General features: G+C 42.3%; 1 protein-coding gene across 3 annotated transcripts in view; it reads left to right on the top strand.

Moving 5' to 3' along the window:
* WBP1L (WW domain binding protein 1 like) overlaps window positions 1-23,938 on the top strand; it is a 52,167-nt gene that overhangs the window by 11,337 nt on the left and 16,892 nt on the right. Inside the window, exon 1 of one of the 3 annotated variants that reach the window (XM_005416406.3) lies at window positions 16,139-16,359. The exons of 1 other annotated variant lie outside the window; for it this stretch is intronic. In XM_005416406.3, the coding sequence (XP_005416463.1) occupies window positions 16,333-16,359 (27 nt within the window). In that variant the 5' untranslated portion in view covers window positions 16,139-16,332. Of the gene's footprint in view, window positions 1-16,138; window positions 16,360-23,938 lie in introns of those variants that run through there. One more of the 3 variants, XM_031063763.1, reaches the window with a different exon arrangement.

Here is a 23,938-nt window from a genome sequence, read left to right as displayed (position 1 = left end):
ACTAGTTTTCATAAACAGTATTATTTTGTATTTGTTTTCTCTTACTACCTGCAAATAACTAAATCACAGAATGTCCTCTTCTGAAACCTGTGAACTTTTAAGAGTTCTCCTTGTTTTCAGTATGTATACAAATATTAATGCTGAACTAGTATGAAAAATATCAAATGAAAAATGAAACATCAAATCTTTTGTGTAATGTAAAGTAATAGGTGTTCTGTATAAACATTAATGACTTAATCTGTTTCTGATATAGTAAATTCTGTTCTTATTTTGCTAGTAGAAAAGGAAAGAATAGAAAACAGTGACTTTGCGAGACATGAAGCCCAATACAGTTTGAGAATGGATGACTAGTTATTTGGAATCCCAGTTATGTTTTGTATAGAGGCCATAATTTGTCTTGCACAAGAAACCTGGCTAATGTAAAAAACCAAAAAGTGTTACCTGTCTTTTTGAAAATAGATTAAATAGACTGCAGAAGAACATATTTGTCACTGGGAAGTAAGCATAAACTTAGGAGGAGTGCAGGCATCAAGTATAGCTGAACACAACTGTGGAGAGTAAAGACAGAACCTCTTGCCCCTTGCTTTTCAGGCTGTAAGTAGGACCAGAGAATGCCTTTCATGAGGGTGGAGCAGCATTTTCCACCCCCTTTGTGTGTGCAGGTTCTTCATGTAAGTCTTGGTGCCAGGCTTTCATGACACAGACTGGGTGCCACATGGAGTGAAGCTGCAGGTTGTCACCAGCCCACAGCCACAGCTCTTGCACTCCTAGAGACAGAGGAGTGTTTAGATATTAGTGGGATTTGATGTAGATCAAATAGAACAGGAGAATTTCAAGGTGTCCCTGTGCAGATTTTTGTCATACTGCCAGATGTGCTTTACTGAACTGTTGCATGTAATGAACAACCTTTTGTTATTGCATTGATCAAGATAGCACTTTGGGTGTGTTCCTCATGCAAGGGGAAAAGTGAGGTCAGTGGGAATGAATGTTGTGTTGCAGCTTAGACTGGAAAAGAGATACTTTGGTGTCCTGGGAAGAATAAGTCTTGGACTTCTGCTGTGGGGCATTCAGTCTAATATGACATCTTAATGTTCTGGGGCAGGTGACTTTTCTGCAATCCTTGCTGGGCTGCCCTCCTTGTTCAGGTGATGACCAGAGTACTTTGTCCTCTGCTTTTTCCTCTGGCAGGCAGTCCTTTCTCCTGTCCTGGTACATGTGCTCCAGCCTTGCCTGCCATCTCCTTTTGGATCAGAATTAGCTGCTGTGTTGTTCCTTGTAGGTGTGATCACAGGTTCCATCCTTCAGAAAACTGGAAGCCTGGTTTTCAGTCACCACCACAAGCTTTTTGGATGTGATGCGTAGCATGGAGAACCATTTGGATGTTGGTTTTTCAGATATCTGGATATTGTGGGAATGAAGGCAACCAGAAAAGCAAAAGGCAGGAAAATCCTGTCAGCTACGTCTGCCAGTAGCCCTAGATAAATAAAACTGAGATGTTCTCTTAACTCCTCCACCCTATCTGCTTGTTTGTTAAATGAGTGAAGAGTATTATGTCTCAGAACATGTGCAGAAGTGGGATTGCTACATGTAGGGCTCAAAAACTCAGGGAAGTTGATGTTGGCATGCTCATATTCTACACTGACACAGTGACATTCCTGGTAAATTGATGGCAGAACATAAAATCTTTTTTTCTCTTGCTCTTCTCCACAATTTAACTCTCCTTATGATGTTTATCTCTGATCAGAGGATATTAACAAAATCTTTATCTTCTTCGTTTTACAAATTTGGCTTAAAAATTCTCTACTTGGCAAAACTTGGCAAACATTGCCTTAGTATGCAAACAGTGGGGATGGGATAGGGGAAATCACTTGGCTGTTGAAAAGCTGCATATGGGAAAGTCACATGGAGGTTTCAGTGTTTTATTTATAATTCTGCAAAGGCCTCTTCTTATTGGAAAAATAGGAGAGACCAGATAGTGGCTTCTGGAAAGCAAACAGCTAGATTCTTCCATGAGTATTTTTAACATAAATATTAACTTCACAGATTGTGACAATATTTTCTCCTTGAATACTTGTTTTTAAGATGTATAACTTGTAAAGTAACATTGTAAAGAAAACTGACTCCTGTAGCATCTCTTTTTTAAATTCTAACTGTGAAGCCATGAGAGATGCTTTGTTTTCATTTAGCAAATACATACTGCGTTTCCAGGAAGGTAACTTGATTTACAATAAGCATACCCAGTATGAACCATATGCTTTTCATGTTTGTCTTTTATTGAAGGACTAGAGTATTTCTTTCAAAATCTTTTTCAGAAGAACACTATTAAGTAATATTTAAGTAAGAATCTTTTGCATTTTCAGATTTGGCTGTATATATGAAGAGACATTTCCAAACACAAGTCCTTGGAAGGATTTTACTAGTTAATAATGTAACCATGAGTTTTATGTCAGCTTGATTCTGAGCAGTGTTTTGCTGATACCAGTATAAGTTAACTGTATTATATGAAACTGCTTGTACAGAGCTAAAGGAGCAATAAAAGTGATCTGCCCAAGAGGCTTTAGCATTTTCCCTCTGCTCAGATTGCTGAACATGACTAAGTCTTTGCAGAATGACATCTAAGGTTACACTTGGAGTCATTAGGTTATAAACAGTCCATAAAATGTTTTGCATACTTCATGTTAATATTCCTCAGAAGATCAAGATTCCCTCGGGAGAAATGAGAATATGCACCAAAAACATTCTCAGTCTTGAGGTTTATCCACAACTTCCTTAATCACTAAAGATCAACTGTCTCATGAAGAAATTATTGCAGAACAAATTTTGATGCTGCTCTGAGTGTTTATATACTGGAGGAATCTACTGGGTAGTGCCCTTTCATGTTTTTGCTGACTGGCTGAGTTGTAAATTACATTTGAAAGTCTTTCTGACTCCAATTTGGTAGATTTATATGAACCTTCATGTTCAAGAATGTTTTTGAGCCCCAGGCTGTGTTAGGAAAAAAACATGGTAAAAGTGTTCAGATCTTGACAGAATGTCTGAATTGGTGCTATTGAATAGCTAGAGGGTTTCTTTCATTTCTGTTCATTCCTAGTAAGGCTTAGAGGCGTTGGGCGTGAGTTCTTGACCTTTCTTGAAAGAATAAATCTGTCTCTACTGTGAAGAAATGGTTGTTCCTAGACACAATCCAAGTAAAGCTGGGTCTGTGGGGGGACTGTTGAACTTGGGAAAATGGTCTTGTCTTTTGTTCTAGCGTTTAGTGTTGACTGCCCATACTGAATGCTTGGCATCTGCAGCGGTGCAGCAGCAGCCTGTGCTCCCTGCCTCTGTGGTCAGCTGACCTGACCTAGGGCAACACTCTGAAATAAAACAAAACCTCCAGACCGCCAGGAACTGGTGTTTCTGTCCTTCAGAAACTAAACTTATTTCAGATTCCACTGTTACTTTATGAAATACTGGGATTTATAGACCTGGCAGGATGGCTCTGGCAGGGCTATCACATTACAGCAAGATCTGGGCTCTCAGTCAAACCCCTGACTTGGTGGCATTTCTCATACCTAAGAACTCAACTCACAAGGGGTGTCCTTGGCATCTGCATGCATCGAAATTTCTTCCAGGTCATCTAAATGAGAGCAAAGAGTGGAAGACTTGAACAAGAATCTGGTGAGAACTGCTGTAAGCTGCAGACACTCCCAAGCTAGCTGCAGCCCAGGGACTGTAGGAGCCACTGGTGCATCTTCCTCTTCTTGGGAAGTTTAGGAAGAAGCATTTTCCATGTGTGTGTTGAGTTTTTGGAGGCCTGGCTGTTCCTGGGGTAGTTCAAAAGCCGTCTGCAGACAATTTGACAGCATCACTTCACGCTAATGAGGAAGCAGCAGGGTTGTGTTTCCTCCAGCCTGCCTTGAAAAGGGAAGTAGAGAGGCTCAGCTGTGCAGACCTACAGGGCTGTGGAGCACAAAACAGCTCAGAGACTCTGCTCTAACTGCACAGCTCAAGAATGCATTAGTTGCATGTATGAGAATTCACCCTGGTCCAGTGTGCTTAGTCTGACAACTAAGCTGCTTGATTTGTCTCTCTTATGGATCTGGTTTCCAGTCTGAATCCTTCAGGCATCTCTGAAGGTCTCTTTTGGTGCATAGTGGATGCACTGAATGCTACTGGTTCTGCTGGCTTGCTTTGGCAGACAAAAGTTCCATTTCACTAATATATTTTTACATTTACAAAAGACGACTTTAGCTTTTTTGATTTTGCTTGGCTTTGAATTTCCCGAGAATTTTGGGACATTTTTGAAGGTCAATTATTTTTCCTCACGGTGACTTCAAGTCAGTGTGAGCTCAGACTGCAATAGACATTCTGCTGTGTGTTGACACTTTTAAAAGATAAAGCCATGCTGTCAGTTTATGCTGAATTCTTTCCAAAGATGGGGTATATGTGGTAAAAGTTATTAATATTTTTCTTTCTCATCCCAGACCTGTATTTGAAAAGGATTCTGAAATTTATTATCATCTTCATTATATTTTGCTGATAGTAAAACCATCTACTAAATCCAGCCATCTAAAACTGAAGGGACAGTAAAGATTTCAGTGATTTTATTATTTACCTTTGGTGTAAAAATTATATTGCAGCTAGTAAGGAACACACAAAGGCTTAGGAAAAGGTTCTGCAAAACAGTGTTAGATATAAAAAAAGAAAAAGAAAGGTATTGATCTAAAATTTAATGAATGAAGTGAGTGTACAATAACTCAGTAACTGATACAGACTGAAAGTGTTTGCAGCTCTTTTGGTTCTGGAGGGAAAAGACCCCCAAACAGAAAGTGTACCAACTCCTAGTTGTAAATCTGCACATATGAAAAGAAATACTAAATGTATAGGGGGTCAGATTAAAGAAAAAAAATAAAAAATAATATGGTGAAGTGCTTCAGTCTCTATTGAAGTACTGGAATAAATCCCTGAAGGTTTTATAAGCATCTCTAAGGCAACAGGAAATGAGCAGTGTGGATTTATCAGGAACAGCTTCATGGGAGGAGGCTGATGAATTTAACTTGATTAATTCAATGGATGTTTTACAGCCCAGCCTGAGTGAGGCAGCACATTGGGATACTCAGTGAGGATCTGTGTTCAGGAGGGTCATTTAAGTGATGAGTATTTGCTGAGGAGTGTCTGTGGTGATGACTGGGATCCTGGAGGGGTTTGTTCTGCCTCTGTGCCAACAGTTTGGGAGACTAAGAGAAAACACGTGAGATGCAGATGGAAGTTTGTGTGTGTTTTTTAAAACAGGAGAACAAGTTGAAGAAATAGCCTGAAGTCTATTTCACGTTTCCTCAAGTAAAAATGCAGAATATTTAGCAATGGAAAAAGTGAAATAGTCTAGGGTTTTAGACCAGAAATTGAATGCAGTTCTTTCAGTAAAAAGCTCACCAAATCTTTAACAGTGTAGAATTGTCCTATACAGGTATTTTGTAATACTCCACGCTAGTAAGTGATATGTCCCATTTTGGATCCCACATTTTAAGGTGGGTTTAAGTTTCAGACTGAGAAAACCAGTAAAACCATGATTTAATCCTTGTAGTCTAGGAAAGAAAGACTTCTGTCTTCTGGAAGCAGCTTATAGAGGAATGGAACAATTTTCCAGGTGAGCTAAGAAGATCCCTAGGATCAGTTGTCTTGTTTTTAGTGGAGAAAAAAAAAATTACTGCCTTATCTTGCACTAAGGCCTGAGTTAATGTTAATGGGAAAGAACAACCTTGTGTTTAAAGGGCATCAAGCACAGGAGTACATCCCCTTTGAGGCAGTGGGTTCTCTAGTGATTGAGGTTGCCTTAAGAATAGGTTAGAGAAATGTTGATGCTTTGCGTGCAGTGAATCCTTCCCAGAGCAGTTTGACAGCCTGGTGCCCCTGGGTTTGCCTCGTTGATTTTCAAACAGCCCTGACTTTTGAAGCCTGTGTTAAGAAACAAGTGCTGAAAGGAGGACAAGTCTGATGGTCGGTCTGTAATTAAATCTGTAACTAAATCCTGCTCACAAATGTTGCTGTCTGTCCCTAAGTTCTTTATGTATTTTTACCTGGAAGATGTCTTTTCTATGGTCTAATGACTTTACAAGGTGCAGGCTGGGTCTCTGAAATTAAATTGGTGGTTAGTGTTCTCACTTGTTGACAGGAAATGAGGGTTGGTGTGATGGTGTTCCAGAGGAGATGTTCAGAACTTCTACTCCCCAAACTACCCCCTTCAGGGGAAAAATACTACTGTAGGAGGCTGTGATGTGTCAGAAGTGAGTATTTCTAAAAATTGAAAATATTTCCTTGTCTTAGAGTTTCTTCATTCAACAGTCACCCACAGGGCAGTGCGCTTTCTGAGTGCTGAGGGTGATATATATTGTTCACCTTTTGAAGAAGAAAATATTTTGCTAGTTGGGGGGTTTGTTTTGGTGTTTTTCTGGTTTTTTTTACATTTACTGTTTTACTGTAGTCTCTAATTTAGTACTAACTACTTTCCTGTAAAAAGGTAGGATGTCAATCAGGTTTTGATCTGTTTTGATTTATTTAATACTGATTCATACAGACCATTTGGTTTATGCTATGGGAGAATTCCAAAAGAAGCAATGTTTGCAGTAGTAAAAGGTCACTGGTTTTGTGATCTAGAGCACATGCATGTGTGGGAGCCAGGCCTGAGCAAGGAGAAAGCAAGTGCTTGATCTTCTCTCTTTTCCTGCAGCCTTGCTGCAGGGAAGTGCATGAAAGAGCTAAAACTGTGTGGGTCATATGGTCCTCCTCCTGCTCTGCACCGCCAGGGGTGTTCACTTTATCCTCCAGTGGAATAACAAGCATTACTGGAAAATATAGCAGTTTGGATGAGATAATGCCCATAAAGGCAGGCTATGGTTATCAATGTTTCTTCCCAGAATAAAACTGAATTAAGTTTTTAATTACTGAACTCTCTGAAATCAGCTTTGCACATGCTTTGCACCTAAGGGGAAAACCCTACAGATACCAGGAAAGAAGGTGAGTGAGACAGGGTGTTGGAGGTATCTGCCCTTGAAAGGGCAAAGCCTCCTGGCCAGCAGGTTTGTCACTGAAATTTAGAAACTGGCTGTGACTGCAGGTGCCACCAGTGCCTTTAATGCTTCAGCAAAGTGCAAACTGCGTAATGCCAGGGCCGGTGCTGAAAGGCGACACCAGGACATCGCTTCCTCCCAGCCGCCTGTTCCTTACATAACTTGGGGCTTCCCGGGGCGGCCTCTGCCTGAGCCCAGCCGCCAGGAAATGCTTGGGCAGCCGGTGCAGCTCTGCTGGGCATAGAAAGAATAGCAGTGAATTCTTTCTGAGTCCAATGGTTCTGGTACCTCAGGTGCTGTCCTCCTTCTGTGGTTAGGGAAAATGAAGCAGGATGGTGAAGCTGATGATGGGAAGCACTGGATTTTTTTCCCTGTGTGGTTGGTTTGAACCAGCTTCATCTGCACCTGGAAAGCTCCATCTGTCAGCTCTGGTTCATGTACACCATGTTTTCTGAGGGCCCTCTCACAAACATCTGCTCTCTGGTTGGCAGAGCAGCAAAGTGGGTGGCCTTTTGGGAGGCTTTTCTTGTTTTCCTGGTAAAGGTGTCAGTCAAAACAGAACCTGTACTGTAATAGAAGAGAGATTAGGCTTTATGGTATTTTATATTTTATTCTCTTTCACAGCTACCGGTGAACTCAACTTGAATCTGCCCTTAACCATACACAATGCTGATTTATTCCTTACTTTTGTTTACTCATTTTTTAATTCCAAGTATTTGGAGATATCATAAGCAATGCAGTAATTCAAGTTAGAAAAGACAATATTTTTTTTATAATCTGGTTTTCGGAAGTGTTTTTTTCCATAAAGTTGCATTTTTAAGGAAGTTTTTAGCAGTGGAGTTTAAGACTGAATAACTGTCATAGAGTTTTGTCTAGAGATTTAAAAGTGATGTCTTTAATACTGTTTTGCTGTGATCTTTTAAATGCTTGTGGTATTGAGCTTTCTTAATAGTTAAACTTGTGATTTCCTTTCATTCTTCATTTTGGTTGTATGAAGAAATGTGATCTTCAGTGCCCTTCATTTTGGAAGAGGAGAAGTCTGTCTGTCTGCTAGTCAGACCACCAGGCTGTGTGGAGGGGCTTTCCTCATGCTTGTGCCAAACTCTGAGCCCCAGCCTACTTGAGGCTGTAAGAATGAGTTTGTGTTTCTGCTAGATAACAGAAATCCTGTAAAACTCAGATACTGCACAGCCCATTGGGTTAATTGAGAGACTTTTAATTTTGGGAATACCATATTGTGATACACATGTATTTTCTAAGAGGAAGAAGATTCAGTTAAAGCAGTTGTTTGTAGTTTGAGTACTGTGAATGCAGTCTCCTGCAAACCAGAATCTGTTCATCAGTGGAGATGTAGGTAGCACAGTAGGGCCTGGAAGGAAAAGTCCAGGGATAATAGGAAAGTTCTTGAAGGTGTACATATCTAGAGAGCAATTTGAGGACATTTGCCTCAGCCTATTTAATATTGCTCTGCAGTGTAACATTACCAAACCGTAATATCCAGCAGTGTGCTCAGAAAGAGGTGGCTGCTGATGTATTTTTTTTCTGAAGGATTTCCCACAAAATCTGTTCCTCCAAAGAAGGGTTCAAGCTATGTAGAAGTGGTGTTCTGCTGGAGAAATGTAATTCTCAGAACTTAATGAAAGAGCCTCTTTCTTGTAAAACAAGCTACCAAAAACAAGACTGCTGGGATTTGAGGGGAGTTTAGAAAAACTTCCTCAAGATGTAAACTTATGCTCAGGAAAGGCCGACAAACTTAAGAGAGATCTGACCAGACTATGTGCATAACAGATCCTCCCAGCAAAGTCTTACCTGATGACAAAGCGTTTTTAACCAGTTGTTTACCTCTTGTCAGGTTAACCAGTGCATGGTTCCTGAAGCAACAGCTGTGTGTCTTTGGGCCATCAGGTGCCCATTTGACACCACTGTTTCTGAGCAAGGTGTGGGTTTTAGATTTATAAGGAAAGCAGCAGAGGTTAACATCAAATTACTTTGTAATTTGCAGGGATACCATCACTTAAAATCACAGGCATCTGCACGTGTGATTGCCTATCATGTCTGCTATCTGTTCCTATTTCTGTGGGTGTTTCCCATAACCAACATGCCTGTGCATCATGTGTGAGACTGGATTTTATCTGAATATTGGCTTTTCACACAGTGGCATTTCGTGAGAGTGCAAAAGGGGCAAAGGGCAATTAACTTGCTTGGATTTTATCTTCTTGCCCATGGTAATGTAATGCAGTTTGGCTGATCCCTGACCTTCTTGTGCACTCCAGACTTCTGTTGTAGGTATATCTTGGTAAATCACGTAGCCACCCTTATCTTCAACAGATTGCCTGTTTTTGTGGTAGTTTCTTTATAAACACATTTGCAAGCTCTGAGAGTTCATGCCCTGCCTTATCTGCAGCAGGCCTTGGCCTGTGTAGTTGGGCCCAGCAGCAGCAATGCTGCATCCCAGATAATTGCTTCATGTATAAAAGTATCCTTCTCTTTGAGGATCTCTAAGTTAAGACTGTCTGCTGTATAATTGCCTATTGACTTAGCTTATGATGAAAAAATCCATCTTCTAGGACCCCAGAAGGAATTTAGAGCAGCGTTACCCCATGGAATCTAGAGGCAATAGAAGAGTAAGGAAGATGAAAACCTTAAAGTCAATTCTAGTCACCCCAGCACTAGTGTTGTTAGTTTTGGCAAATCCTGTCTCAGCAGTAAAGCCAGCTGCCATTTTGGCATCAACACAGACAGACTTGGCATGATCCCTTCTGGCATCAAAAAAATGCTTCGTGGGAGCTGGCACCAAAGCTGTGAAACAAGGGTAAGTAAGGCCCAAGGGAAACGCCAAGCAGCCATGAGATGAGCACTAAAAATAGTGAGTTGCTGTCATTTGTAGAGAAATCAAATAGCACTTGTAAGAGTAGGGCATCCAAGTTCTCCATCAAGGTTGTGCTGGTAAGCATCTCTGGGACAATGCATGTCTGTGATGATGTGACCAAAGGGCACACACAGGCTGTATTTTTGGTACCCACATGGTGCAAGATTCTAAAACTAGAACAGACGCTTACCGTCTTAATTCTGTGCTTAGGGGATCCTGTTACTGTCTGTAGACTCTGCCTTCTTCCCTGTCTGGAGCAGATCGTCTCGTCCTGAGCCATTACCTAAGTCCTTCTTTGCATACATGGGCATCAGGAAGACAAGAGCTGTACTGCCAAAAAGCAAGGAGCCAAGCTGGTGTCGCTGTACCACCCCGGATACACTGTGGCAGTCTCTTCAAATATTTAACAGCTGAACTCTCCGCTCCCTCCTCCTTCTCCCCCTCCCAGCAGGCTTAGAAGAAAGCTGAGTAGGCTTTACCATGACTTCATTACCCACTCCAGATTAAAAGTGAAGCCTGACATCTTCATTTGGGCATTTCAGGTGCCCAAGAACCTGGGAATGCTAAAGGGGCAGAATCAACCCAATCTTTTTAGAAGCACTTAGCATCACATCTCAGTAGGGCACTTTCAAGCCTTTAGTCCCTCTGTGCCTCAGTGATGAAGGATCTTTGAACTTTTTAACACGTCTGGGCTTGGATGGCAGTGTGGGTGTTAGAGTGGTCACACAAAAGTAGATGATTCACACAGATTTTGGCATTACAGTTGCATTGGTTTGGCCGCAGCTCTGTTGCTATGAAGAAAAGCACGCTGGACCTGTGGCTATCATTTTCTGCTCCATGGGGAAACAGCAGAGGGAACATGGTTGTAGCTTGGAAACCTCAAGCTACACTTAGAAAAAACTATTTTGGTCTCAGAGAAGAGCCTGGACTTTTCATTGCTGCCGCTCTCCCATCAGCTGAACAGCAGAGTGGGTAGGAGTATCTGAACAGCCTGGATGTGGTTGCTTTTATCTCCTCTGTCAGACGGATGTTGGAGAGGACTCCTCTTGGGTATGTCCTCCACAACCACCCCTTGTCTGCTCCCTGTCCTTTCCTTGAGTGCCCTTAGGATAGCTTAATACAAAAGGCAGCTTCAGAGGAAGGATTGCTTGCTGTACGAAAGTGCAAAGGGAAGTGCTTTACTGTTGGCATTTCTTCACCCACAAAGAAGCAGTGAAGAGTAGGATAAGCTCTCACTGAAACAGCAGATGATAGAGTGGGTAGTGGCTTCTTCTGTGGGGCACACTACTTGAGTTCAGGGCTTACACATCACTTTTGGGTGGAGATGTGGCACATATTTGTACTTGCCTGCTTGGCTGACAATTGCTGTTTGGGATTCAGTTGGAATCGAAAGTCAGCTGGAATCAAGAATGAGCTGTTGCTGTTGGGGCTCTCAGTAACACTGAGAATATTTTAAAGTATAGAATCTCATCCTCCCTGATCAACCAGTTACTCAGAGAGAAAGGTAACAGCAGTGAGGTCGCACTGTCCCTGCAAGAGTTTTTTGCACTTCTGAATCACTGAGCTAACAGAAGTGATGGTCTGTGGAGAAGAGGCACAGCTTCTTACCACTGCAAGCCCTTGTGCTTTGTTGCATATTAAAATTTATTGGTCCATCAGACTGGTTGCAGAGCTAACTCACACACCAGTTCCAACAGATATGGTGTCTTTTCCTGAAATTATTCTTTGCTTTCTCCAACAAAGATTAAGACAGGCCTGAAAAACAGTAAATGCAATGACTGCAGTGTTCTTGTTTTGTAGTTGAAGTGCATGTGGACTGGGGGGACCCACTTTATCCCACTCCTAAACAATACAGAGTGAAAGGTTTGTGGACTTGGGGGACCCCCTTTACCCCACTCCTACTAGACAGAGTGAAAGGTTTGTTTTGGGCCATTTGTCCCCCGAGCAAAAGAGTAGATGTTCTAGGTGCTGCAGGTACTGGGAGGTTACCAGCCTGACCTCTTCTTCTTGGTCATCTGGAATTTGTTGAGGGCATTCTTGGTAGGCAGTGCCAATGCTGTATGTTACATGAACCCAGGACACCTGGCCCTCACACTGGAAAGTCATCATGTTCTTGTAGTGCTATCATTGGGGTGGGGAAGTTCCCTTCACTCTTCAGGGATCTACAAGTGCACAGGTGGGCAGACAGAAATGGTTTGTAGGCAGATTTAGCATTGCATTGCTCTTCCAGCACTGGTCATCTTCCAGTGTCCCATGCTAGTTTTGCTAGCAAACTAGTCCCTTTGGAATATTTGCTGTCAAGATGGAGCTTATTGTTCCTGGATATTGTCTTATTCTAGAGAAACAGAGATCTGCTTTTACACCTTTCTGTATGTTTCTTTCCTTTTTCTTTATTCCCCAAACTATCCCCATGATGGGTAAAGGTAAAGTCACCTTCGTTGAGGTTGCTTCTTTCAAAATGTGTTTTGAGTGCGTGGCAGATTTATGAAGTCTCAGTCCTAGCACCCAGGGCTACAGGCTGACTAACAATAATGGCACTCCAGAAAGACTCATCAACATGAAAATAACAGAGTGCACTGGGGAAAATGGAAGAATAATTAGATAAAATTGTTCCAACTTTATGGTCAATCTGTGTATGTAGCTACAGAACTGTGGTATTAAAGTTTAAATGGAGGATATTACACATCATCTGTATTTACTGTTCAAAACCTCTCTCTGCTTAGGACTGTAATAGTGGAGCAACTGAGAGCAGCCTCATGCTTCAAGCCTGACAGATATGAGGTGCACAACATCAATTTTTGTTGCAATCATGTTATCACAACTGGATCTCCTCGGAGTGTATCAAAATGAGTACTATACCTTGCTTGGTTATCACCCCTGCTTGCAAGCATCTCCCATCAAACATGGAAAGCAACTCTGAAATGGCCCAAACAACTTCCATCATGTGTTTCACTTGCATGTTATATCTGAGGTCATGAGGCACAGTGTGTTGGCCTGTGAAGGCACTAAGCAGCATCCTTTGCTGGACATCATATTTGGAGCAGATGGCATGTTCTGGAGCAGGATTACAGACTGGTAATGCCTAGAGGCCTCTAGTCCCTCTTTTTCAGTAGAAACTTGCTCACCATTTTTCTGTGGTGGGATCCATGCTCATGTGCCAAAAAAGGATGGTTGGTGGCTGCCTAAAGAAGCAAATTTTGAAAGTAATGTATATCCCATGATTTGTCCTGACATTAGTCTTGACTTTTCAGAGCCCTCAAGAGAGTCATCTACTGAGGAAGTGTGTGAACAAACACACAAAACTTGTGTTTGTTTTGTCATTTTATCTTGGATAGATGCACTCTTGTGTAGCCTTTGCAGATCTTAAATTCCAGGTTTGTATAAAGGCAGTGAACCCATGCTGAGCCTGCCTTAGAGCTGCTCTTGCTTTCATTAAAATAATTATTATTTCAGCTCTGGTTTCCCCCAAGCAGGGAGCAGTAGAAAATTAGAAGGGTTTTGGAAATGGACAATAAGCAGCTGAAGGCTTTGGGATAAGATTTTACATTAAGAGGATAGGGAAGATTGATATCTTTTATAAGAAGATAGCTAACAGGTACAGAGTAATGAATGGGTGAGAAGATGGATGAGGACTTCTGTTCCCACCTGCTAATAATATGAAAGTCAAATTAGAAGGTGGTGAATTCATTCCTGATGAAAGAAACTATTTGTTCACAACCACTGTCTATGAAACTCACTGCCATCAGGCAGAGCTTTGGGGCAAGAATTTACGAACTTAAAAAAAAGAGGAGGGGGTAAAAGGATACCAGTTGGTATATACAAAGCAATTGCAACGATTAGGAGAACCTAGGTGTTTTGCAGAGGTTCTAAGGATGTTGATCAGTGTTTTATAAGAGTATGAGCTACCTTGTCCAGCTCTTTTTTTTTTTCTGTCCCTCCACAGGGTTTTTTCCGTAGTCGCCTATAGCAGAGTTGTGGAGCATGTTACTGGCTGCTGTCACTCAGGGACTGCAAGAGAGGGTGGCTGCTCCTGCTGCAGTCCAATGTGGTAATGCCTGCTTGCAAACCACCTCTTTTGTGTCAGTCTTTCCAGGATTGCTAAATTCACACATAAATTAGGATGCTTTTGCTTTTCCGCCAAGTTACTGCTTTTGATAGTCCTTCACAACTTGTCTTAGATCTGGAATGATGCTTTGCCTTTTGAGTGTGTGCTGGGGAAGAGGCGGGTGGTTAAAGTTAGATTTCTTCTGACAGTAGGGATTTAGAAACTGCTGCATTAGCCTGGTCCACCGCTCTGGATAACAACAGCCAAAATCGGATGTTTCAAAGGCCAGTGCGAGGCCACAGAACAGATTACTAAAACAGAAATCTGCCCTTTTATATCACTGGTGTTTGTCCATCGACTTGGAAAAGCAAAAGTTGAGAGTTAGTTTGATCCAAGAGCACAAAAGCTGGAAAATCCCATTGCCTGGCTGATGCTATTTAACACTGATGTTTTGTATCCTCCAGGAAATTGCTTCGTTGCTTGTTTTCTCTTAGGGAAATCAGGGATATGCTTACCCTTAAACAGCATTTTTAGATGGTGCCTTGAAGTTGGTGTAAAAATAAGTAATGCTTGTGTGTAGTCTCACAGCCCAGTTGTGGAGAGGACACACAGAGTGAGGTTCTCATTTGGGAAACCACTCTGGGCTGGACTAGGCTGGACTGGGAGGAGGCAGCAGTGGTGGTCACAGAATGGTTCTGGCATGTGCAAAATGGGTGTCTTTTTCTGACACTGCTGAAAGCTGTCTAGCTGTTGGGTGGCAAGGGGTGTCTGTTCTGCTTTTTGTTTTTTAGTTTCCTCTTTGATTTTTTTTCTCGTTTCTAATTAGCATTTTCAAGAATTGTATGTGATTTCTCTCTCTCTCCTGAAGTACTGAAATTACTAATAAAACTGCTACTAAAAAAGGCATTCAGTGAACTCACTATGCAAAAAAGTATATTCCTTTCCTTGTAATTTATTTTAATTTGTTGGGCTCCAAAGCCAAAGAGGTCAAAAGGCAGGGGAGTTTGTCCTCTGTCAAATATCCATGGAGCTGCTGCTGGGGCATATGGGAGTGGCAATGGTGTCCCAGGCCCCCCCTCCCCGACAGACGAGGACAGCTGCTGATTAAAGAGAAGCACAAAAAAAGAGGTTGCTGAACTTTCAAAGTGGAGGTAGAAAAGGAAGTTAAATTTAGATTACCTTCTGCAGTGTCATCTTCTGCACCACTGTGGAACTTGCTGTACTCCTTGCTTGGGGGAGGACAAACAAGACATGCCATCCTGGGCACCGGATGATAAATTTGTTTATAAGGCTTAATTGCCCCTTGGCATGAAAATGTGAAATGAGCTCAAGTAGAATGAGAAACCTTTTGACAGAGCTAGTCAGATTTTACTTCGGTAGAGGTAGATTTGAAACTCTTCCCATCACCTGTCTGATGCTGGAAGGGCCCAATCCTGATCCTTCTGAAATCAGGGAAGTTGTTGCTGTTTCTTTAGAGGGAGAGCTGTTACCAGGGGCTGAGAGTTGAACGGTGCTGTGAGTCAGAAAAAGTGGAACTGTGGTGGCAGGCAGAAGGTGGCAGGGAAGTGCTTTGGATCTGTGAAGACTACCCAGGTCCTCAGGGTCTGGAGGTACTCAGAGGAACCATGGTGGTAGCATCTAGGACTCCAGTGCTGTCTAGCAGGCAGCATCAAACTTGGCTTTCTCCTCAGAAATAGATGAACTGTCTATTTTTGCTTAGCGAGATTTAATCATCACCACGCTGTTGGCTCATGACATTTTTAATAGACTGCCCTCCATTGCAGCACCCCTTAGCAGGGAGGAGAGCACTTTTACACTTCTGCTCCACCAGGGCTCCCTGACAGGTCCCGTTTGCAGCGACCTACCTGGTGTCACCTAGCAGCTCAGCACTCTAAAGGTTCCGGGCTGCCTTTTGGTGTGGGGTTTTTTTTTTCTTTTGTGGGGGCGTGTTTTTTTTATTGAAGTTTTGCAACAGGTTTTTTTTTGGGGGGGGGGGGTTGGTTTGTTTTTGTGGGATTTTTTTTTTGTTTCGTTTTGGAGTTTTTTGGTTTTTTGGTTTTTGGGGTTTTTTTGTTTTGTTTTTTTGGGGTTTTTTTCAGAGCTGCCCGACCTGATGTCATTTCCCCCTTGCAAACACCCCGGCTGGGCTGCGTCTGAGATATGTCACAGGGAGTGGGAGGAGGAGGAGGGGGAGCCAGCGAGTGCGTGCAGTGTCCCAGGACCCTGTTTACTTTGCATTCCCAGCTGAGGAAGCCCTGGTTTAAATAGGATCGGAGGAGCGGGCTGCCCACAGCAGATGAAGAAATGGTTGCTGTGGGGCTTTAAATTCCTGCCTTCCCATGTGCTGGCGTGGAGGATGAGCCTGCAGAATGCCTTTCCTCCTGGGTCTCAGACAGGTAACCAACCGGCTGAAGTGCGGTGGGAGCTGCTTGCTCTGGTGGAGGATGTGACCGATTACTTTTATGTTTATTTCCCCCACCTCTAAGGATATGATTTCTGACTTTCCCAAAACGGAACTGTACAATCAGCACTTCCCCACCCGTGGTGTGTGATCGGAGAGCACAGTTGTGTGAGACGCTTTTTATTAGCAAGGAAGGAGCAAAACTGTGAGCCAGGGATAGGAACTTCCTTGTTGTTGGAGGCTTTGAGCAGGGAGGCTTTTTGTGTTGTTGAGTTTTAGGGGGCTTTCCACAGTCCTTTAAATGAAATTGCATTTGCATTTCTTAAAAACATGCCAAACTTTGAACTCTTTTCTTGTACAGGCATTATTTGGTATGTAAAACTGTGGATTTTTAAAAAAGAAATAAAAAAGAAAATTCAGGGAAAAAAGCCCCAAAAAATACCCAGGAAGAGGTATATACGTGTGTGTGTGTGTCCCCCATCTCTAACAAAAGGCACCAAATGGAAAATGGCAACATGCTATGACCCACAGCTTGGTGATTTTTTAATTGTTTTGAGAGAGTTTGAGCTTGAACAAGAAACTTGGGATAATTTAATAGCTGGTAACCTCGAGTGGAATGAGAAATGGTAGCAACTGCCCAGCTGCTCTCTGCCGGAGGAGGTGCCAACTATGTGTTCCTAGGCTGGGGAGAGCAAACCCTTTTTTTGGTTTGGGAGGCACGTCTGTAGGAGAATCTAACTGTAAACTCTTTCCAGCACTGCTGTAATCTGTAATCCACAATAAATAAATACTGAATTATATCAGAGTGCTGCTTGCAGTTTCTAATTTAAAATTAAGAAGTCAAGATTGGACCATAACATGCTTTAAACTACCTACTTTCAGTTGTTTGTCAGCGCTAAAAGGCTTCGAAGCGCTGCTGAGTAAACAAGGCTGTCTCTTTTTCCTTATCAGTTCAGTTTTGGTGAAACGCAGCTCTCTCCCCCTCCCCCCGCATCCGAAAAGAGTTTTACATAAGAAACTACCTCTAGCACAATGACCTTCTGTGATTGGTGCAATAGCTATAAATAATAGTTCACTTGTTAGCAAAGAGACTTGCCTTAAAAACTAGGAACTGAACCAGAGGGGGAAATTCAGGCACAAGGGCTGAATGGATTTAGGTAACTCTCAAATTGCAGTGAGATGTAGCTGCTTCAATGCTGAGATTGCTTGAGACTCACAGATGTGTTTTTCTCTAAAGTTCCTGTTTTTAAAGAATTCATTTTGTTTTAGAGATGTGTTCAGTGCAGCAGGGGTGCTGCATAAGGTGTAAAAGTAGAAGTTAGGTGTAACTTGGCTTCATTTGCTGGAACAGTGAACATCTGCTTGTCTCAGTGGATGGATGGTACTTTTTTCTCTGCTGGTAGCTTTTCGGCATCAATAGAGGCATTTACAGGAAGCAGGAAGAAAAGGTGTTGCCTCAAGAACACAAGAGCAAAGTTGACTATTTTTATCCACTGATAAAGGATATAGTGGGAAAGAGCTGCTTGAACTTTTCTTAGTTCTAATCATTTTTAGTCTTTAAAAAAAAAAAGTATTGGTGTGTCCTGCATGCAAATGTTACTCAGAAATTTCTTTTTCCAAGGGTTGTTACTGAACAGTGCTGTTTAATTGAAAGTAGGGGAGGAATTCAGGAACATCTCATCACCTCCATTGTGTCTTGGTTTTTACTTGGTACATTCAGACTGTAAACACTTGGCTGTCTGGGATGCCCTTTGTTGTTCTCACTCAACACAAGGGATGCTGATCCTGGGCTGCAGTCTCAGGGAAGAGGTGCTGAGTGGGGTGCCCTCCCATGAGCTGTGTGATGAGGATGGAAGGATCAGAGTGAGACCTTTGGCTCCCCAGGACCAGCACCCCTTCCTCTGCACCCCTGGACTGCACTGAACAGCTGCTTTCCCTGGATCTGCCTTCATTTCTTCTTTGGGAGCCAGCAGCATTGTAGCATTGCAGACGGACTGCCAAGCACCTGCTAAAAGTAAGGTGTCTGGTTGATTTTGGGTTTTTTTATTGTTGCAGTGAGGATGATATTTAAATGCCTAAAAAGCTAGGTCAGCACTGTCTGACATCAGTGCAGTGTGGGTGTTTAAAGCTCCCATCCAAGGAACATGATTGTAGGGGATCTCTCCTTTTAATTTTGAGTGATCATTTCCTCCTAAAGTTGGAGGGGGTAGCTCAAATACATTCGCCTAGGTTACTGCAGAAATTAAAAAGGAAAAAAAATAAAAGAAGTTGGATTCCGAACACTTTCAGTTTTAATTTTAACTGCTTGAGGTTTTCAGCATGGTCTTCTGTTTAGTGGTTTAGACCAACAAAGTGCAAGATGACCTCCTCAAAGCTGTAATTTCCTAGAAGTCTAGAAGTGTGTATCTTTAATGTGAGAGAGCTGAGGACTGCAGCTGGGAAGCTTCTAGCAAGGGGTGAGGAAGTAAACATATGGTGCTTAAAACACTAATGTGTAGTTGTCAGAATCTGAAATTGAAACTTGCAGTAAACAAAAATGAAAGAAACCAGCTCTTACTGAAATGTATCAAAGTGTCCATGATCTGTGAAAGGATAGTGTCCCTTTAAAGATAATTGGAGTATTTCTCCAGGATAAATGGATGCAACAAACCAATTTGTTCCTCAGATAAAGGTTAATAAAACCTTGGAGGTGCTGCATCTGCTGGGGGTGAGGATGGGTCTGCTGTGGCTGATTAATTATGGTGATCTGAATATAATTCTCCTGATGCTGGCATTAGTGAAGCAATACATGTTGTGGATTAGAACTCCCGTTTTGGAGATCTTTATTGTGCCTAGGACAGCTCAGAGGCATCATTCCTCCCCCACTTATTATACTTCTAAAGTGTTTGCATATTTGCACTTACTACACTTTTTTTCCCACATTCTGCAAAACAAAATTTGTGGTGGATGACTTAAGAAGAAGCGTCCAGACTTGATTTATTTCCTGGCCTCAGCTGTCTGTCATAAGGCAGGCTTACAGGAATCTATCCCCTGGTGTGCTGGCAGAGCCTGGCACTTGAGGTTCCAGTAACTCCCAGCAGTCAAAGCCACTTTCATCTGCAGCAGTCTTGGGTGTTTTTGTTAAATTAAACCCACCAAAGGCATGACACTTGCTCAGATGGTGGATTTTTCCTTTTATGTTCCAAAGGACTCACAGGTGTAATGTTTGTGAAGGCAGGAGATGTCTGTAGGCTTTGGTGAGGGCTCAGCCACACCGGTGTCTGTGAGTCCTGAGCTGCCCTGGTGACCCAGGGTTCCCCAGCAGTTCTGCCTGTCCTTGCTGTGATCCCACCTGCTGTCCTTCTCTGAAAGGATCTACTGAGTTTTTGTTTAAGATTAACTTTGATTAGGAACTGGGGGGCTGCCGGCAAACCAGGAAATGTAGTAAACCTTGTGGCAAGATTGGGCATTCCAGCCTAGTATTTTCAGTAGCAGTTTTAACTTACTGCCCCTTGAGTGCCTTATCAGACAGAGATCATTTTCTTTGGTAGTTCTGTGTTTGCATTCTCATGAGCTGTTGCTGATGCACTTTGCTAACCAACACTAGTGATAGTCTGATACGTGAGATTGAGTAACAGCCAAGTGGGAACTGGTAAATAGTGGATATCAAATAGTTGTTTCTGACATATTTAATATACTGACAACCGCTTCCATTCTGTTACTGAGAATGCTTAAAGAATATATATATAGTTCAAATACTGATTGTGAGTTACTCAAAATACAAACTTCAATGCATTTTTCTGAGGATAGTGTCACTTGCTTAAATCCATCCTGCTTGTTATGGGTGCGGCTGGGTACTGAGAGCAAGGGACTGCTGCCTGCAATTAATGAGTTAGTGAAATAACTAGGTCAGGATTTTGATTTGTTATTAAATAGATACTTATTACCAAAGTCCCTATGAGAGCTGTGAAACCAGAAGGTCTGGAGTGGTCACACGTTGAGCCCAAGTCCTGTTAAAACCAGTTGTATCTTGCCGTTCAGCAGATGCCATTTTGGCAGTCTCCATTCATCCTATTGCTGGGTTTTTCTCTGAATCCCTCTGTCTGTATGCCTCTTATTCAGGCCTTTACTCATTCCTGTCATCCTGTTGTTATTCTCCATCTCTTCCTGTTAAAATAGTAATTTGCTGCATAGTGCCTTGACAAATACTGTTGTGAAATTTGGAGAAATTAGGGAATTAGAGTAGGTAAAAAAACTGGGTATAGTAGGAGACAGGAATGGCCTATGAACTGCTGGAAGTAAATGCAAGTCACATTTCCAAGTGTTTCCCAGGGTATTACCAAGGTTAGGATGAATGGATACTCTGCCAGTTTGAATGACACATTGAGGCCATATTTAGGGTAATGGAGTCTGTATTTCTGTGGAAAGAGGAGACAGAGCAAAAAGCTAAAATGATTATTAGATTTCGTGATACTGGCCGCTGCTGGTTTTGGTTACCTGATTAATGTCAGCTGAGGAGTCAACTTTTGTAGGTTGTTGGCTGCCAGCTATGCACTTCTGAGTGTGGGCTGTGATGTTTGTTGCTGCAGTTGCACATATTAATTTTCAGCTTGGAAAAGAGCCACGCTAGCCTGGAATTTGCTCATCTTCATCTTTCTCCCTTCTGACTTAGCAACAGTATGTGCCCAGGTTAACTGCTGAGTTTTGAGTAGAAAAGAGAGAAATGCCTTGATCCTTTTATTGTGGTGGAACTCCACTGTCAATCAGTTATTTCCCTTCATTTCCAACATTGGCTTCAGACACAGTAAATCCTAACAGATTTACAGCTATTAAACCTTTACAAAAGTAGGGTAAGGAGGTCTGTTCCATCTTTCCTTGCAGCTCAGTCAACCCTCAGACCTTCATGAATACCTCTTGTCTTGATTTTGCCCCAGATTTTGACCTTTAATTTGTCACATAGACCTCCAGTAAAGGTCTAATACTTAAGTGGAAGGTGAAGAGAATAATTGGCTTTTTTCCTTGGCACTGACGTTACTGTTTGCTGTGGCTTCAGATGTGACAACATACAGCACTGTCTTGAGTTCTCTTATATCTGCTGCTGCTGGATATTTTAAGGATTATTTGTAAAAGCACTTGACAGCAAAAGTGGACTGCTGGCAGAGTTGCAGAGTTGCCAGTATGGTTGTGAGTTTAGCACAAATGCCAAATATCAACAAGAAAATAAGTAAAAAAAAGAATCTTATTCACTGTTACTTTATAAAGTTAATGACATGTGAAAACGAATCCAAAATGCCCCATCTTAATACAAAGAGACTCTCAAAATGCACCAGGTAAGGTCTACCCAGCTCAACCAGTTTCATGACAAGAGTCTGTCCCGCATATCACAGATTGTTTCTGTTGGACTGGCCTGGGAGGGAACACAGGCTCCATGTCTGCAGAGTGTTCTCCCAAATGCTCCAGCTTTTTGTGTGTCAGGGACTGAGTGATTCCAGTTTCTCAGACCAGCTCCCAGCATGGTACCAGGCAGCAATGATGCAACATGCAGCCTAGAGTGCATGCTGATTTACAGGACAAAGTGAATCCCCTGAAACTAGCTGGGAATCTCCTAGGCTTTGCAGGTGGGAGATAATGGACAACATGTTCTGGCTTCTTAGTTGTGAAACAAGACTATTCTGCTCTAATGGAGCTGAATGCTCTTTGAGAGCAGATCCATGTAGATCCTGCTTAGTAATCCTGCCTGAAGGCATCTACAGTTAGCTGAACAAAGGATGGTGGGATGTGCTTACTTGCCTGGACAACAAGAAAATGAGTCTTTCCTTCAGCAGGGAAGCCCACTCTGCAATGTAATAGCCACTGGCTATTGGGGAAGAAAGTGCATTTGGAAAGAAATCCTCCCCCTTCCTTGTTTTCCTAAGTCTACCTTAAAAATATTCCAAAACCCTTCTGTAATAGTTCAATAAAAACTCCATGCTGGTAAGAATGACTAAAAATTACCATTACAAGTGCTGCTTGCAGTGGAAATTAAAAACAAAGGCAGGTCAATAAAATATGAGTGCTTCAGCTTTACTTCTATGAGAGTTTTTTCCACCATATATTTTTTCCTTATCTATAAAATTACTCTTTCAGCCCTGTGCCTTGTCTATGGCTCTTAGTGTGAAAAAGGGAATAGTACACTTTCATAGCACAAGCACTTGGGATATTGTTTCCAGGAGACATTTAGACTCTAGATAACTGTATTGCTGATACATCTTAAGTAGTTAGTTTGGCAGTCTATCAAACAAAAAATGCATGGGAGAAGGAAGTAGAAATAATAAAATGCTGCTGGTATGAAAAGTGCAGCCTGAGATTAAAATAGAAAGTGAAGTCAGATCCAAGAGGTTGGAAGTAAATAGAAATTTCCTAACAAAGTGTGTCGTGGTCTCTGTCATGGCCACGGTGGGTCTACATAACCTCTTCCTTGACTTGCAAAAAAGAAGCAAACTGTACAGTGGCTCAGCTTTTCACAGAAATGAGTCTTGACTTAAGGAGAATAGGAGATAAACACTTGTTCCAAAGGAGTCACCTGTAACATATCCCAAAACAGTGCTCTCCCTGTGCCAGAATCTTTCCCTAGTACATTTCTATTTGTGAAGATCTGTTGCCTTTACCTTTTATCTCTATCCCTGTGCCAGGCTGTGTAACCCAGTGTTAAGAGGTAGCCATGCTCTCCAGTAGTAGGACCATGTGACCTGCTGGGATCCTTTCCAAACCAAATTATTCCTTGATTCTGTGAAACTGTTTGGAAACACGGGTGACAGTTCTGGGTCTGACATGTGGCCCCCTAGTCTGACAGCTCCATGTTCCCAAAAGCCTGTTGGTGGCTGGGCTGGCAGAGGGCTGCAGAAAGGCTCCAAAATTAGCTGCTTGGACTTTGAGGAGCGTGGCTGGTGGTACTGCAAGGACTTCAGTACCCCTGCTGTTCTGAACTGTGGGAGCTGAAACCCAGAGCTGAAACCCAGCTCTGGGACTATTTGAAGGTACGAACACATGTGCATTAGCAGGGAAGAGTATTTGTCTTGGTCAGTGTGTAAAGAAGCTCTGGACAGTAAGATTTAAACTCTGCTCTAGATAGGAAGCAGGATGTTGCCTGAGACTTGATCTCCAGGAAGAACCTGCAGAAAACCATCCTAGCTGCTCAGGATCTTCTGTTGAGAATGTCCTGACACGTGTTGGCCAGCTGGGTTAACAAGGAGCAGCCCTGCACATAAGCATGTGTGGAAAAGTAATTTCAAATATAATGAGGTTGGCAAGAGGGAGTCAGTAAGTTCAAATGAAAGGATGGTGTGATGGAAGTCTCTGAAAGCAGTAGTGCTGCAAGTTTTTAAGTGGGAAGAATATAGTTGAAAATGTTATGAGTTGCTGCTGCCCAAAGACACTGATTTGTTGCTTATTGCTACTCTTTGAAGCAGGCAGTACTGAATGGATGAATTTTTTGGGGAGTAAACCAGAAGTGGTCAAGGATGGATCAAGTATGGTGATGCAGGGAAGATCATAAAATGGCACTGTGAGACTCTGGTTTTTCACCAGCTCCATGTGATTCATTTGCTGGTTCAGCA

This window comes from Geospiza fortis, unplaced genomic scaffold, assembly GCF_000277835.1.
Source record: "Geospiza fortis unplaced genomic scaffold, GeoFor_1.0 scaffold130, whole genome shotgun sequence".
In the NCBI taxonomy this organism is placed as follows: domain Eukaryota; kingdom Metazoa; phylum Chordata; class Aves; order Passeriformes; family Thraupidae; genus Geospiza; species Geospiza fortis.
This window is presented reverse-complemented; position numbering and strand designations above follow the sequence as displayed.